The sequence below is a fragment of the Equus przewalskii genome, chromosome 3 (genome assembly GCF_037783145.1).
Source record: "Equus przewalskii isolate Varuska chromosome 3, EquPr2, whole genome shotgun sequence".
NCBI lineage: Eukaryota > Metazoa > Chordata > Mammalia > Perissodactyla > Equidae > Equus > Equus przewalskii.
In genome coordinates, this window is record NC_091833.1 from 22200610 (window position 1) to 22215956 (window position 15347).

At 43.9% G+C, this 15347-nt stretch overlaps 1 protein-coding gene across 15 annotated transcripts in view; it reads left to right on the top strand.

Moving 5' to 3' along the window:
* Positions 1–15347, top strand: part of ZNF19 (zinc finger protein 19) — a 30001-nt gene extending 14654 nt beyond the window's left edge. For 4 of the 15 annotated variants that reach the window (XM_070612288.1, XM_070612290.1, XM_070612289.1 and 1 more), the window contains exons 5-8: positions 7325–7387; positions 10647–10773; positions 11322–11435; positions 13841–15347. In XM_070612288.1, the coding sequence (XP_070468389.1) occupies positions 7325–7387; positions 10647–10773; positions 11322–11435; positions 13841–14934 (1398 nt within the window). In that variant the 3' untranslated portion in view covers positions 14935–15347. Of the gene's footprint in view, positions 1–4524; positions 4742–7324; positions 7408–10596; positions 10774–11321; positions 11436–11651; positions 11785–13840 lie in introns of those variants that run through there. The other 11 variants (XM_070612292.1, XM_008521352.2, XM_070612295.1 and 8 more) reach the window with 11 other exon arrangements.

The window sequence follows — 15347 nt, forward strand, 5'->3', positions numbered from 1 at the left end:
CATTAGCCAAGCATTATACCCAGATTATTTTTCCTATTTTAAAAAAATATTTTCAATATATGCCCCTTGTCATTCCTAAATTTGTTGGTCTACAACACCTATATGAAGAGTTTTTATTACTCATATATTTGCATGCAAAAACTTGACATTCATCATTGTAAGGCCTAGAATAGCATGTCTGCCATGACCTTTGATCTGGCTAGGGGGCTTTCAGAACCAGGGAAATGGCCTTGGTTCTCAGTCTGATGCAGGGTTTTTCAAACTCAGTGCTATCGACATTTGGAACCTGATAATTTTTTGTTGGGGCTCTCCTGTGCAGTGGAGGATGTTTAGTCCACCCACTGACCTCTACCCACTAGATACTATTTGTAACACTCTCCCCTCCCCCAAGTCATGAAAATCAAAATTGTCTCCACTGATCTAAGAGATACTGAGGATATGTTTTTGTAAAAATAAGGAGCAAGTCCTTTTCTTCTTTGGATGCCTGGAAATCTGTGTTTTGTTACTTCCCATGCTGCCTTGTACTGTCATCTACTGTCATGATAATTCTCAGTTCTAGACTTAATCTGCTGTCTGAAATTGGGCCCTGAGAAGACGGCTTCAATCCCTCCTTACTTGACAGCAATCCACCCCGGGGGAGGACACTGGGGGATCGCTTTTAGTAATTGACTTATAATTCTGCAGACACCAAAGTGATTCAGGCAAAGAAATGGTTGAAGTTACTTGAGCTGAGGTTTGTTAGTTCCAGTTGTTGCTTCTCCAACAGAACATAGGCCTTAATTTGCCATAGCTGTTCTGTAATAAATACTAGTAACCAGTAACATTGTGTAGTGCTTACTTATGCTAGGTACTCCACTTGCATTAACTCAATCCTCCCAATAGCCTTTGAAGTAGATAGTGTTATCTCGTTTCGTTTAGGAAGTTGAGGAACAGAGAGGTTAAGTAGGTTGCCCAGCAATACGGCTAGTAAGTGGAAGAGCAAAGATTCAAACCCAGGCAGTCTGGCTTCAGAGCCCATGCTCTAACCATCACGCAGTATTGCCCTTCTTTCTCCACTGCTTTTTTCCAGCTTTATTGTATGGTTGACATACAGTTGAATCAGCTTGTTGATTTCTACAAAAGGTCTTGCTGGGTCTTTATTGGATTGCTTTGAATGTATAGATCAATTTGGGAAGAAGTGACATCTTCGTATTGTTTTTCAGTCAATGAACACAGTATCTCCATTTTTTTAGGTATTCTTTCATTTCTTTGGTCATTATTTTGTAGTTTTCAGCATGCATATCTTGGACATATTTTGTTAGATTTATATTTCATGTTTTCTTGTGCTGTTGTAAGTGGCACTATTTTTTAAAACTTATTAAAATTGTATTTTATCATAGGAAATTTTGGTTTCCAACAACTCATTTTTTTTGTACTCTGACTTTAGTTCTGTGACCTTGCTAAACTCACTTGTTAGTTCTAGGAGATTGTAGATTCTTTGGGATTTTCTATGTGGGCAATTATGCCCTCTGCAAATAGTAGCAGTTTCCCAATCTGTGTGCCTTTTATTTGTTTTTCTGGCCTTCTTGCACTTGCTAGGACTCCCAATATGACGTTGAATGGTAGTGGTAAGAGTGGACATACCTGCCTCGTTCCCAGTCTTGGGAGGGAAGACATTGTTGATGACTATTAAGTATGTTTTCAGCTGCAAGGAGATAATCACATCAAATCCTATGTCAGTGTAGCTACTGCAACAAAACATTTAGTTTAACTGCACATTTTTTGGCAGCAAAGGAAAAACTGACCTTGTGCATGAAACTTAAGTTCCACCAGAACTTCAATCCATTTGTGGCTAGGCTTTTCAGAGAGCTGGGAGAGAAGGTGATATTTTCCCAACCATTTTCAAGTCAGGAATAACAGCAAATGTGTCATGATCACATACTACATCATGGGTCCCATGATCTTTCATTACTCACAATCTAACTCAATAGATAACGTAGGAATTAGAGGGAGAAGTAGTCATTCAGGTCATGGAGTAACTGGGAGGAGAGAAGGCCGCTCCCAATGGAATCTAAGGAGTGGCCGAGGCTTTAAAATAATTATGTTTTATGATAGAGATCACCATAGAAAAGAGTATGAGTATACCTTTTCTTAGAGGTAGTACATAGAATAGCGCCAATTAGCTGTTATTTATAATCCTGAAGATTCACAGGTAGGCTGTTTAGACAGCCTGTTTCTCCACTGCTTTTTTCCAGCTTTATTGTATGGTTGACATACAGTTGAATCTGAAGCCAGACTGCCTGTTTGAGTGGAAATTACTTACTAACCATTTCAGCAAAAAGGATTTCAGGATGCCTGGGCTTTTCCCCACTCAAAGTGTCCAAAGGACATTGGATTAGAGTCTTAGTCAGGGAAATCCAGATTGCAAAGTCCTAGGGTGAATTTATTTCTAAATCTAAAGAAAAAGAGGAATATGCACGGATTCATAAAAAACATGACTGCAGGAAACAAGCAATGCTGTTTAACTTCTAATTCTCCCCATGAGTCACCCGCTACAATAATCTAGATAGAATTACTAAATGATTTGAAGAAAAAGAGACTTGCATAAAAATCAATAAAATAATTATGGAGAAACAGGGTGCCTAAACCCAGACCTTGCTAGAGGGCATCTGCGAATGCTCACAGTGGCCAGGGTTGAAGGGCAGTTCACGGTGTGCTTTGCCTAAAGTACAACTCAAATCGCACTGCTTCTCTGCTTGGAGTGGCCATTCACCAGGGATAATTGAAACATTTCTTCTTATTGGAGTAGACTGTGTTTTTTGTTGAGAGTTTGGCAGATTGAAAGTATGGCATCTCCCCTACCCCCTGGGAAAACATCAAGCTCAGCCCAAGTCTTGCCACTAAATAAACACATAGGTTTCCATCATTCTAAAGACGAATACAATTACCAATGATAAAAACTCCTTTATTTTTTTGTTTTATGTCCAGATTTAATGGACATTTATATCACGTAAATGTCTAGAATAGGCAAGTCTGCAGAGTCAGAAAATAGACTGGTGGTTTTCTAGGCTTGGAGGAAGGCTTGAGTCAGGGGTTGTAATAATTTTCTATTGCTGCCGTAACAAATGACCACGAACAGTGGCTTAAAGCAACACAAACTTAATATCTTACAGTTCTCGAAGTCAGAAGTGCGAAATGTGCTAAATTCAAAGTTGTAGCTAAGAACAGAATCTGTTCCCTTGCCTTTTCCAGCTTTTAGAGGCCACCCACTTTTCTTGACTCATGGCTGCCTTCCTCCAGCTTCAAATCCAGCAACACTGGGACAGGTTTCTCTCATGCTGTCATCTCTCTAGTTCTCTCTTTCAATGTCGTTTTCCACTTTTAAGGTTATGATTACATTGGGCCCATCTGGATAATCCAGGATAGTCTTATTTTAAAACCAGCAGATTAGCAACCTTAACTCTATCTGCAACATTAATTCCTCTTTGGTATGTAACCTAACATACTCACAGGTTCCAGAGATTGGGACATAGACATCGTTGACGGGCACATTGTTCTGCCCATGGCAGGGAAAATGGGGAGCGACTGCTGATGGCTATGGGGTTTCTTTTGGGGATGATGAAAATGTTCTAAAATTGATTGTGGTGAGGGTTGCACAATTCTGTGAATAGACCAAAAAGTACTGAACTGTGCACATTAAGTGGATGAATTATATGGAATGTGAATTATATTTTAATAAAGCAAGTGTGTGTGTGTAGTCAGTATTTCTTTTTTTTTTTAAAGATGGCATTTTCTTTCTTTTTTTTTTTTCAAGATTGGCACCTGGCCTAACAACTGTCGCCAATCTTTTTTTTTTTTTTTTTCTTTCTGCTTTATCTCCCCAACCCCACCCCGTACACAGTTGTATATCTTAGTTGCATGTCCTTCTAGTTGTGGGATTGTATTCAGCATTTCTTGAACCAAATTCTCTAGTCTTCCTGCCTGAAACCAGCTCCTCTTCCTGAGTTCCTGACCTCAGTTAATGACACCTGCATCTATCAGATCACCCATACTTTATGGCTACCAAGAGTGCTCCCCCCTTCACATCTTTTATTCAATCTTTTTTTTTTAACGTCCACTGTTTTCACGTCCTAAATAGTTCTTTAGGATATCCCTTCTCAGTCTTGCTCTTTCTTAATGTGACTGGATCTTTAACTCTAGGGGGGACAGCTTTTTGTGCCCAACGACCTCTTTGGCAGTGTAACAACACCTGTGGACCCCTCCGAAACCAATTATATTAAAATACGGTTAAGTAGTTTAAAAAATAAATTTGTGATACATTAAAATACGCGCATCTTTACCAATGTGATGAAATAAAATGACAATATCTAAAGGTGAGCCTAATAACAACAATATTTTCAGTTAGCGACGAGAATAGCCCGTATTTTGAGATATCTGTGACAACTGTAATGTGATATGAAAATATCTGTGATTTCTATTGGTGACAAAGGCACAGGTACTGCTGACGGTAGTGTGGTTTGCTACCAACACGTAATTGAAGAAAATGCTAAATGTCATCTAGAAATTAGCGAAAACAACGATAAACTTTCCTATACAAGATCTCTGAGGCTCCCATGTTAAAAAGCCCCACCCTGGGGAGTAAAGCCAGAGAACCACTGAGAGGTGCGTTCTGGCATCCTAGAGAAGAAGCACGTGAGGCTTAGGCGACGCGCCGACGTAGTGACGCATTTCCGGTCTCGCCACACGTTGCACTTTTACAGAGGTGAGTGCTGGGTTTTGTTGCCCAGGGGTGTCTGCCAGGAGCGGTCCGTTCAACCGTAGAGTAGGCTGTTGCTTTTGTCCCTGGTGCCGCGGTGGAGGGAGTCGGAGGCGGCCCATGGTTAGTCCCGGCCCCCCGCTCTCGTGCGCCTTTGCGCGCCCCAGCCCGCGGCGGCCGCTTGGGGAAATGTAGGCCGTGGATGGAAAGGAGACGCCCTGTGTCCTGACACAGCCACCAAGCCCCGTTGCTCGTTGGGCCAACAGCTACTTATTGAGCTGCTAAATGCCCGTTGCCGTTCTAGGTTCCCGGAATGCACTTTTGAGGGAGACGGGGCGCAGACCCGGCCCTCAGGGAGCTTTCAGTCTTAATGGGAAAGCCACGTATTAATCAAATCTGATCGTTTCACTCCACCTGCTCGTTACTGGGTAGCTGCGGCCTGTTGCTTTTAGGTCGAGGACCAGATTCTCAATGTGCACAAAGACCTGCGTGGCTGGATCTCTTGCAACTTCTTCCCCATCTTTTGCAGCACACTCCCGTTGGTTCTGCTACAGTCTTCTTGGCCTTTCACTTCTAGAACATGCTTTTACCTTTGCTGTTACTTTTGTAAAGATTTTTCCTTTTAACTTAGTTAATTGCGTTTTTCCTTTTTTTTTGCTGAGGAAGATTCCCCTGAGTTAACATCTGTGCCAGTCTTCCTCTGTTTCGTACCAGGGTCGCCACTACAGCATGGCTGGCTAGTGGTGTAAGTCAGCTGGGATCTGAACCCAGAACCCAGGTGCCAAAGCAGAAGCTTGGAACTTAACTACTGTGCCACAGGGCCAGCCCCTTAATTCCTATTCTTAAGTCTTCCCATCTAGGATAGATTCTCCTTGGCGCTAATCACAATTGTGATCTTAAAGTTATTTATGAGAGTATGATTAACGTATGTCTTTCCTTGAGTCTAGACTAAGTTCCGTGATGGAAGAAATCACACCTTTTATTCTCACTCTACTGTATCTCACACTTGGCCTGGAATGAAATAAGTATGTGATGAATGTCTGTTGAATGAAAAAAGCATACATCAGTGTATAATCTTGGACTGGGAGGTGTGGCATACGGGAAAGGGAATACTGTGCTAGTGGAGTGTGTAACGTGGGGACCTGACCTGGTCTGTAGAGGATGATCTGAAAGGTGAGCTGCCATTACCTCGGTGGAGAGAGGTCAGGCTGCTGGAGCGTATTGCAGGCAGAGAGGATCAGTTATAAGGGTCCTTGGGGTGGAGAATGGTTCAGACAGACAGAACAGCAGGTACTAAGGTCCTGAACTGGTGTGGTAGAGCAAACTGAAAGAAGGCCACAGTGGCTACACTAAGAGAAGGGAGGAAAGTGGCACAGGAAATTACAGCATGGCATGAGTTTCTTTAGGGAGCACGCTGGCTTTTTCGTAAAATATGACTGCTTAACAAGAATACAAAGTGTCTGTAGAGGATGATAGAATTTTGGCATGTTGAGGTGCCTTTCAGGGTCCATTGCTAATAGTTTTCGTTATCCCTGGGTCCTAGAATGGGGTGATAAACAAAGAAGATGTCTGCCCCAAGGTCTAAAAAAGGGAAGACTTACTTTGAGATTTGTTTTCTGAATTTTCCTGGCTACTCTTATCTATTTTTCCTTATTGACTTTAGAATCACTTTATCAAGTTCTACAGGAAAACCTGTTGCGATTATGATTGGAAGCATTTTCGTGTAGTTATTTAAAGCATGACCTTTGGAGTCTGGCAGATCTTGTTTGGGGTCCAAGTTCATCCATCCACCAGCTGAGTGAACTTGGTAGAGAAAATTATTGTCTTAGCCTTGTTTTCTCATTTGGGGAAAATAAAAGGTTCAGAGGATTTTTGTAGGGACTGAGTGAAAGGATATGTATTTTTCATCCAAAAACATATTTTTTTTACCCTTTTATGTTTTGAAGTAAAATTTTATTTTTAAAAATAAAGGTCTGAGGGGCCGGCCCAGTGGCACAGCAGTTAAGTTCACACGTTCTGCTTTGGCAGCCCCGGGTTCACCAGTTCGGATCCGGGGCGGGTGTGGACGTGGCACCGCTCAGCAAGCCATGCTGTGGCAGGCGTCCCACATATAAAGTAGAGGAAGATGGGCACGGATGTTAGCTCAGCGGCAGTCTTCCTCAGCAAAAAGAGAAGGATTGGCAGCAGATGTTAGCTCAGGGCTAATCTTCCTCAAAAAAAAAAAAGGTCCGAGTTTCCTCTTGTTAGGTTTTACTTGAAGTTTTTTGGTGTCTTTTGCTTGTTTTGGTCTTTGTGTAGTCATGTTCCCCCTGCACTCGTGCCTTACCCAAGACAGGTGGCATTGCTTGATGTTGGTGAGAACAGGCTCTGGTGCCCTTGGGCAAGTTATTCACCCTTCCAAAATCTGTTTCCTCAGCATCCAAACTTCATGGAATGGTGTGGATTAAAGGAGGAAATATTTATTCATCTCTTACCCAGTGGGCATTTAGTAAATGATTGCTGCTATTGTAATTGGCAGGTCTGTTGGTTTCAAGGAGAGCCTTTGATTGGGCCAGGCTCACTCATGGTTCCCTTTGCTTCTTCCCTCAGCCCCTGCCCTTCACTGAGGGAGCCCAGGTGATGGCAGCCATGCCCCTGGAAGCCCGGCACCAGGTGAGCTCTGGATCCCTCAGGTCAGCCTTCGAGAGATCTGATTTGAAGGAAATGGGGGATGAGAGGGCTGGTTCTGGCAAAAGTCTTAGAGCCAAACCAGTAGGAAGATCCCTGCTGATTCTCTCCAGTAGGACTGGATGCTGGGTGAAAAGCTGGTGGTGAGGGGCTGAGCAGCCCGAAGTCCAGCAAGCGATGGCTGGAGAGGGTGTCCTTGGGAGCAGAGGTGCACCCTCTTGCACTCTGAGGATCTCTACTGAGCTGGAGGGTCCCCAGGTTCAGAACCTCCCCCCACAGAGGGATCTGTGAGGGTGAGGAACCCAGGCTGGTGGTGTAGGCATCCAGTGTCAGTGGGAGTGACTGAGATCAGCAAGGTCGAAAGCTTCCTTGGGAAGTGAGGGTAGAGGGATGGCAGGAAGAAGACAAGAAAAAGGGGGCTTATACCATTTGTTCTCCTAAAGAAAGAAGTTTGGGCTTCAGAATCAGGGAAATATATCCTCCTTGAGGTGAGTGCTGCTGGCTAAGGTGAGGCAGCAGCCTACGGTACGAAAAATACGCTCTAGGACAGGACGTCTGAAGTTAGAGATCCCATCAGGACTCAGTGGCCTTGAGCCAGTCACTTAACTTTTTTGCATCTTAGCTGACTTCATTTGTAAAGTATACATTGAGTACTTTACGTTTGTGGAACAGAGAAATTGATTTCTTTTTTTTTTTTTTAAAGATTGGCACCTGGGCTAACAACTGTTGCCAATCTTTTTTTTTTTCTGCTTTATTTCCCAAACCCCCCTGGTGCATAGTTGTATATCTTAGTTGCAGGTCCTTCTAGTTGTGGGATATGGGATGCTGCCTCAACATGGCCTGACGAGCGGTGCCATGTCCGCGCCCAGGATCCGAACCCTGGGCCACTGCGGTGGAGCGCGCAAACTTAACCACTCGTCCACGGAGCCGGCCCCAGAAATTGATGTCTTGAGTGGTGTTGCACTTTTGAGACTCATCCATTACTAGGTGTTGCTTTACCATTTCCTTCTTTCTGGGAGTTATTTATCTAGTAACTTAGCATCCATGAACCAAATCCCACGTCCCATCCCAGATTTCTGACATCTGGCAAGTCCCTCTACCTATTTCACCAATACGTTGTCTTCCTTATAGTTCCTACCTCTTATGATCTTCTGTACGTATTGGTAAGTCACTGGTATCACTATATGCAGTCCTGACCACTCAGTCTCTAGATTGCTGAGTAATTGTTGTCTCTGGTCTCTGTTGATACCACTTCCAGAGTGTTACCAAGTCTGATTGCTTCTGCCTACTATCTCTTCCACTTGTCCCGTATTTTATATTGCCTTCATTCAGGGCTTGTCATTCCTTCTCTGGAATTTTGTTTCAGAGCTTCCCAGCTAGTTTCTCTGTACAGTCATGGGTCGCTTAATGACAGGGATGCGTTCTGAGAAAGGCATCGTTAGGCGATTTTGTTGTTGGGCGAACATAGAGTGTACTTACACGAACCTAGATGGTAAAGACTACTACACACCGAGGCTATATGGTACTAACCTTATGGGACCACTGTCATATATGTGGTCTGTCGACCAAAACACTGTTATGTGGTACATGACTTTAGTAAAAAGATGTTTGCAAAACATTGCCTTAAAGCTACTGTGTCCAGTCTTCCCTTTCATTCCTAAACCCGTACAGTCTTGTGCCTCCCCCTGAGCTTGGATTTTACCCTCTAGTCCAGGGTTCTCAAACTGGTGTGCATCAGAATCACCGGGAGGGCTCATTAAAGCACAGATTGCTCTGAGGTGGGGCCTACCAGTTTGTCTTTCCAACAAGTTCTCAGGTGATGCTGCTGCTGCTGTGGGGACCATGCTTTCAGAAGCGCTGTTGTAGTTAGTGGTGACTCAGTAAGTCATTCAGTTGACTGGGTCAGGTTGTCATTTTAAATGGACCATTGTATATGCTAGCAGAGGATGGATCGGTGCAGGGTGCCTGGAACTGGAGCTGTTTAAGTGTCCCCAGCTGTTGAACTAGTGTACTGATTATACCGTAGTAAAGAGTCTGATTCCAGAAATAATTAGGCAATAAAATTGGTAGGCTTTGATCACTGGCTGCATGTGAGAAATGAGCAGCGGCTGGAGACTTAGTGTAGGATGACTCTCAAGTTCTAGTAGAGGAGACTGGGCTGAGATTGGCACTGTTCACTGAGACAGGGAAATAGGATTGTCACTCACCGTGCGAATTAGTTTATATGAATTAGGAAGGGAGCCAGTGTGGGGGGAAGGTGAGTTTGGTGTGAGGTGGTGGGTCAGACGTGTTGGGTCACCCAGCAGTGCTGGGACCGGTGGAAGGTGGAGATCTGCAGAATCGGTTGAGCGTTAGAAGGTGGGAGGATAGTCACTGCCTGTTCAGGTAGCCAAGTTCCACACCAAAGTCTAAGGAGTGAGTAGAGGGTCTAAACCAGATGCTGGAACTTTCTAGGAAGGCAGAGCTGAGGCCGTCAGGGAGGGGAAAGGGTGGCTATTGCAAAAATATGAGGCTTGGATGGCAGAAGCCATTACAGATGGTCTTCGAGGTATAAAGAAAAGCAGCTAAAACAGCTACCCAGCAGTGATTTGATTTCCAGAAGCGTATTCTCCCAGGAACACCCATCAGGAAGCAGAATAGACTGCCCCAGGCAGCACTGAGCTCCCTCTGCTGGACGTTCTTGAGCGCAGGCAGCACAGCCCTTCAAGCAACAGGTGGGCGATGGATGAGATGGGCTCCTCAGGGCAACCTGTGACTCTGCTCTTGTTATGTGGGCTTGAGGTTTAGGGCAGACTGAGCACATGTGGGAAGCCAATGGATTGGCTGGGCAGTGAAGGGGGACAGGTAGGTCCTGAGATGCTACCTATGAGTGTGGGTATCTGCACAGATTGAAGCTAATTGTCCACTTGTAGGTGTAACAGTAAAAGACGAAGTATTTACAAAATAAAAGAGATTTTTCTCTAGGAAGGTTAATTAATGGGAGACTTTCCAAGATTTTTGAGATGTTTTTATCATGTTTCACAACACTAAATTTTATGTCCTAGTGGAAGGTCTTCGGGTAGTGAAAGATGTTCCAGATTTTTGGTTGTAGAAATAGTCATTTAATGATCTAACACCGAGTTGTTTCACCTTTTCTCATTAGCCATCCCTAATAGGACCCCTTCCTCATACTGTCTCCTGTACCCCACACTCAGGTCCTGAGTCAGAGAATTGGCTTTGGGGCAGCAGGAAACTCTTGTTTTAGGAGGTGGTGACCTTCGAGGACGTGGCTGTGTGCTTCACCCGGGCAGAATGGGCTGGCCTTTCTCCTGCACAGAGGGCCTTATACAGAAGTGTCATGTTGGAGAATTATGGGAACTTGACATCCCTGGGTAAGGCCACTTTCCTCCCGGGACGCAGATCTGTGCTTTCCCTTTTCCTTCTTTCTTTTCTCCTTATAGGCTGGGGGTGCAGTGTGGAGAGGAAGGGGTTGTCTCTAGTATCCTCTGCTGTGTGGCTCCAGGGCTGAGGCCAAACGAACCACTTCAGAGTTTGCTGGGTAGGGAGAGGTCTTGGGTCGGTTTGGTCCCAGTGTAGGGTATGGCTGTCCCCTGGTAAGAGTGTGCCTCATCCTCCTAAGGCCCCTGCACAGTAAGGAATAAGTAGTTTCTGTTGCAGAGCCAAGTTGCTCTCCCCACATGGTCTAGGGATGGGTGTGACCCTTTCCCTGTGTTTACACATGTCTTGCAGGATCTTTCTTACCTAATCTTAATGAGCAAAAGGTCACAAATGCTCAGTTTCTTCTTGATCAAAATATCCTTGTCTGTCCCCAGTTCTGAGCCCTCTTCTGTGGGTGTTATTTTTACTGAGGCTCTTGGGGTTTTCCTTCTTCTGACCCAGCAGACCAGGGCTGAAAGGTGCCATTTTCTCCCCCCTTCAGGATACCCAATTCCCACACCTGCCCTGATCTCACTTCTGGAGGGAGGGGATTTGTCCTGGGGCCTGGAGGCACAGGATGACCCACCTGCAGAGAGGACCACAGACATCTGTAAAGGTAAGCGAGGCAGGTTTAGAACTGGCAACTCTAGAACTTTACAGAGCAGTGTATTTTAAAATGAACCATGCTGAGAAGGATTTAAATAAAATAGATGATTTCTCCTAATAGGTAAAATATGAAACCTTTCCCACCAGTTTTAACTCTTATCAAGATAACATATTTCCACTTAATAGATCTCATATGCAATTCTTGAATCCATTGCTCCTTTCTGAGTTTCAGCATTGCCTGCCTCAGTGGCCCTCCTTCCTTGGGCAGGATGGATTTATTCAGGAGCAGTTTTTCAGCACTTGCCATGTCCCAAGCTTTGTTGAAGAAGCTCTGGAGGATACAAGTTATGGAGACAGATGTAAGGAGCTAAAAATAAAAATGTGTTAATTGCTATTGTTGGTATATAGGCAGTGGGCTGTGGGAGCACGACAGAAAGAGGGGTGAGAGGAGTTCCTATTTAGAAGCTCAGTGGCAAGCCATGAGCTCCAAATTTGACAAATTACAGTGGATTTCATGTGGAGAAAGAGAAGGTAGATTTTCTGACCTGAGGAAGGGAATAGAGGGTCCATAAATCATTGTGAAGAACTTTGCAGTTTAATGTGCAGGAGAATCACCTGGGGAGCATATTTAAAAATGGCTATTTCTGGAGCCCACCTGCAAGTATTCTTCTGTCTTTTGTAGTAAGCAGTGCAAGAGCATGAGACTTAGGACTCAAAGCCTAAGCAAGACTTCCTATTCTTTTTTTTGGTGAGGAAAATTGGCCCTGAGCTAACATCTGTTGCCAATCTTCCTCTTTTTGCTTGAGGAAGATTGTCCCTTAGCTAACATCTGGGCCAGTCTTCCTCCACTTTGTATGTGGGACGCTGCCACAGCATGGCTTGATGAGTGGTGTAGGTCTGCGCCTGGGATCTGAACCCATGCAACTTGGCCGCCAAAGTGGAGCACATGCACTTAACCACAATGCCACCGGGCTGGCAAGACTTCCTATTCTTGACTTCTCAAATCTGCGGCTGGCAGAGTCTGCAGTGTACCCTGATCTCCTTAACCTAGCTAGCAGTGTAGATGAATATAGTTGGTACAGCTTACTCACCCAGCCTCATGTGTAAAATCTAGAATGCAGAGTTTGTGGTAGACCTAAGGGCTCTATCCTAAAGAACTTACAGCATGGGAACAGGAAATGAGAGGGCAGACGAAACAGAAGTTGGAGCAAGAGCAGCAACCCCTGCCACAGTGACCTTGCTACTAGTGACATAGGCCCATAATTGTCTGTTTGCAAAATATTAACTCAACTTAGTATGTGGTTTCATCAGTCTGAAGGAAATTGAAGGCATAAAATCCTGTTAAACTGTTATTATATATCAGGCAATGACTTTTGAGTGAGTGAATTGGGTAGGGGATAGTGGTAATGCGAACATGGAATTGGAATGAGTGTGTGGAGCTTGAATTGACCAGATCTTATCAAAACTCAGCCATAAAAATGGAGAGGTAAGTCAGATAACACTGGGAAGTCATGACATAGGAGGAGCTTTTCGAATTCATATGAATTCCGATCTAACTGCAGAGTCTGAGTTTCCTTTAGAATGTGTAAGTGGATGGCTAGAGCAGGCCACTGAGAAGGCCTGCTGTAGAGTCTGAGCAAATGCCATTTTCCGGGTGACTGTTTGTCTCCTTTTTGCTAATATGAGAAGGAACACTCTGCAGTCTTGGTGTATCTAAGTAAATTGTGTTCTTCTCTTTCCAAACAGGAAGAGAGCTAGGACAGTAGTTTCTGCATGTCTGAGGTTCAGACTTTTTCAAGAGTGATGACAAGACAGCAGTTGCCAACAATTTTAGGGTGTTCACTCATCATCTGTGGAGCTGCAGTTAAGAACCTTTGGGGATGATGTCCTCTAAGTGCCTCTGTGATTTTCTTTTCTGTCTTGCCACAGCCTAGTGTCCTTAATGCCCAGTGTCTCCAGTCTTTGGGACATCTGCTGGGTATGAATTTTTTAAAAGAACAACAATTCATTCATTGCCTTTACATTCTGACGTTCTGTTTTACTTTCAGACTCTGAGTCTTGCCAGCCCCAGTGTCACTACTTGCTCTTAAAGCCTTGCCTTCTTTGGTATTTTGTAGAACTGTAAATACCGTAAGGTCAAAAGATACTAGAACATACTGGGGAGAAGTCATTCAAATATAGAGTCTGGAAAAGCTTAGGAAGCAATGTGATGTGCGATGTGTACACTAATACGTTGTTCCACCTCAACTATTCTCTGTCTGTGATGTTTGGCACTTTCATTTTAATAGCCTTGTCTTGTTAGCAGGCCGACATGGAGGTTGTAATAGTAATCTCTAAAAGCCCTATAATTTTGGTGCTCTTTTGTTTCTAGTATGATTCTCAGGTGACATTTGTATTTTCTCTCTATTATGTCAGATACTGAGGCCAACATTGACAGTGAGTCCACATCAACCCAGGGAATTTCTGAAGAAAGAGACATGATGTTGTCACATGGTCTGCAGAAGAGTGTTCTTCAGAGAACCAGCTTCCTAGAAACATGTAAGCTGGAGAAGCACCAGGAAATCCCCACAGTGAAAAATATTAGAGGAAAGGTTTCAAGAATTCACTGTGATAGGAAACCCTTCAGATGTCAGGAGTGTGGGAGATGCTTCAGCTTTCTTTCTTACTATGTTAGACACCAGAGAATCCACACTGGGGAGAAACCCTTTGAGTGCATTGAATGTGGAAAAGCCTTTAATGGCAATTCTTCATTAATTCGGCATCAGAGAATCCACACTGGAGAGAAACCCTATCAGTGTGAGGAGTGTGGGAGAGCCTTCAATGATAATGCAAATCTCATCAGGCATCAGAGAATCCATAGTGGGGACAGACCCTATCTCTGTACGGAGTGTGGAAATAGTTTCACCAGTAGTTCTGAATTTGTGATACATCAGAGAATCCACACTGGAGAGAAACCTTACGAGTGTAACGAGTGTGGAAAAGCTTTTGTTTGTAATTCACCACTACTTCGACATCAGAAAATCCACACTGGAGAGAAACCCTATGAATGTAATGAGTGTGGCAAAAGCTTCAGAAGGAATTCCCATCTTAGCCAACATGAGCGTATTCACACAGGGGAAAAGCCTTATACTTGTGAAATATGTGGGCAAGCCTTCAATTTTCGTACAAAATTAACTCGGCATCAGAGAGTCCACAGCGAGGAGAAACCCTTTGACTGTGTAGGTTGTGGAAAAGCCTTTAGTGCTAAGGAACAATTGAAAAGGCATCTACGAATCCATATTCAGGAGTCTTCCTATGTATGTGGTAAGTGTGGAAAAGTCTTCACTAGGAAAAGAAATCTTCTTCAGCATCAAAGAATCTATACTAGAGAGAAACCCTATGAGTGTGTGAAGTATGAAAAAGCCTTCAGGACTTCTTCCCAGCCAGGTCATGTCCATCCTGGAGAGAAGCCTGTGCTGGACATTTGTCGTTTTGGCCTCCCAGAATTTTTTACCCCCTTTTACTGGTGATAGTACACTAAATTTCCTGTTGGATTCCATCTTCTGCTCAGGAGTGGAATGTGTGACACAGGCCTGGCTCAGCTGCAGATTCCTTCCCGCAAGCCATGGCTGTTGGTTCACATGTCAGTAGGTGAATCAAGATGGTCCATTTAGAGTCCCAGGACTTGGCAAGAGTTAACAGGAAGACATACTCTCTTTTTTTCCCCTTGGTCTTAAAGCTGATAGGAACTCCTGGATTCTTGTGGAGGCTGAGAATAGTCAGCACAGCAAAAGAGATAGCAGAGTTGGAGAATAATCAAACCTTGAAGATTCTGCTTGAACAACCACATTAAACCATATCTGAACCTAGAAATACATCTGGGTTTTAGAATTCCAGTAACCAATAAATTCGAGTTTTGTTTTTGTTTTGGTTTTTTGCTCAA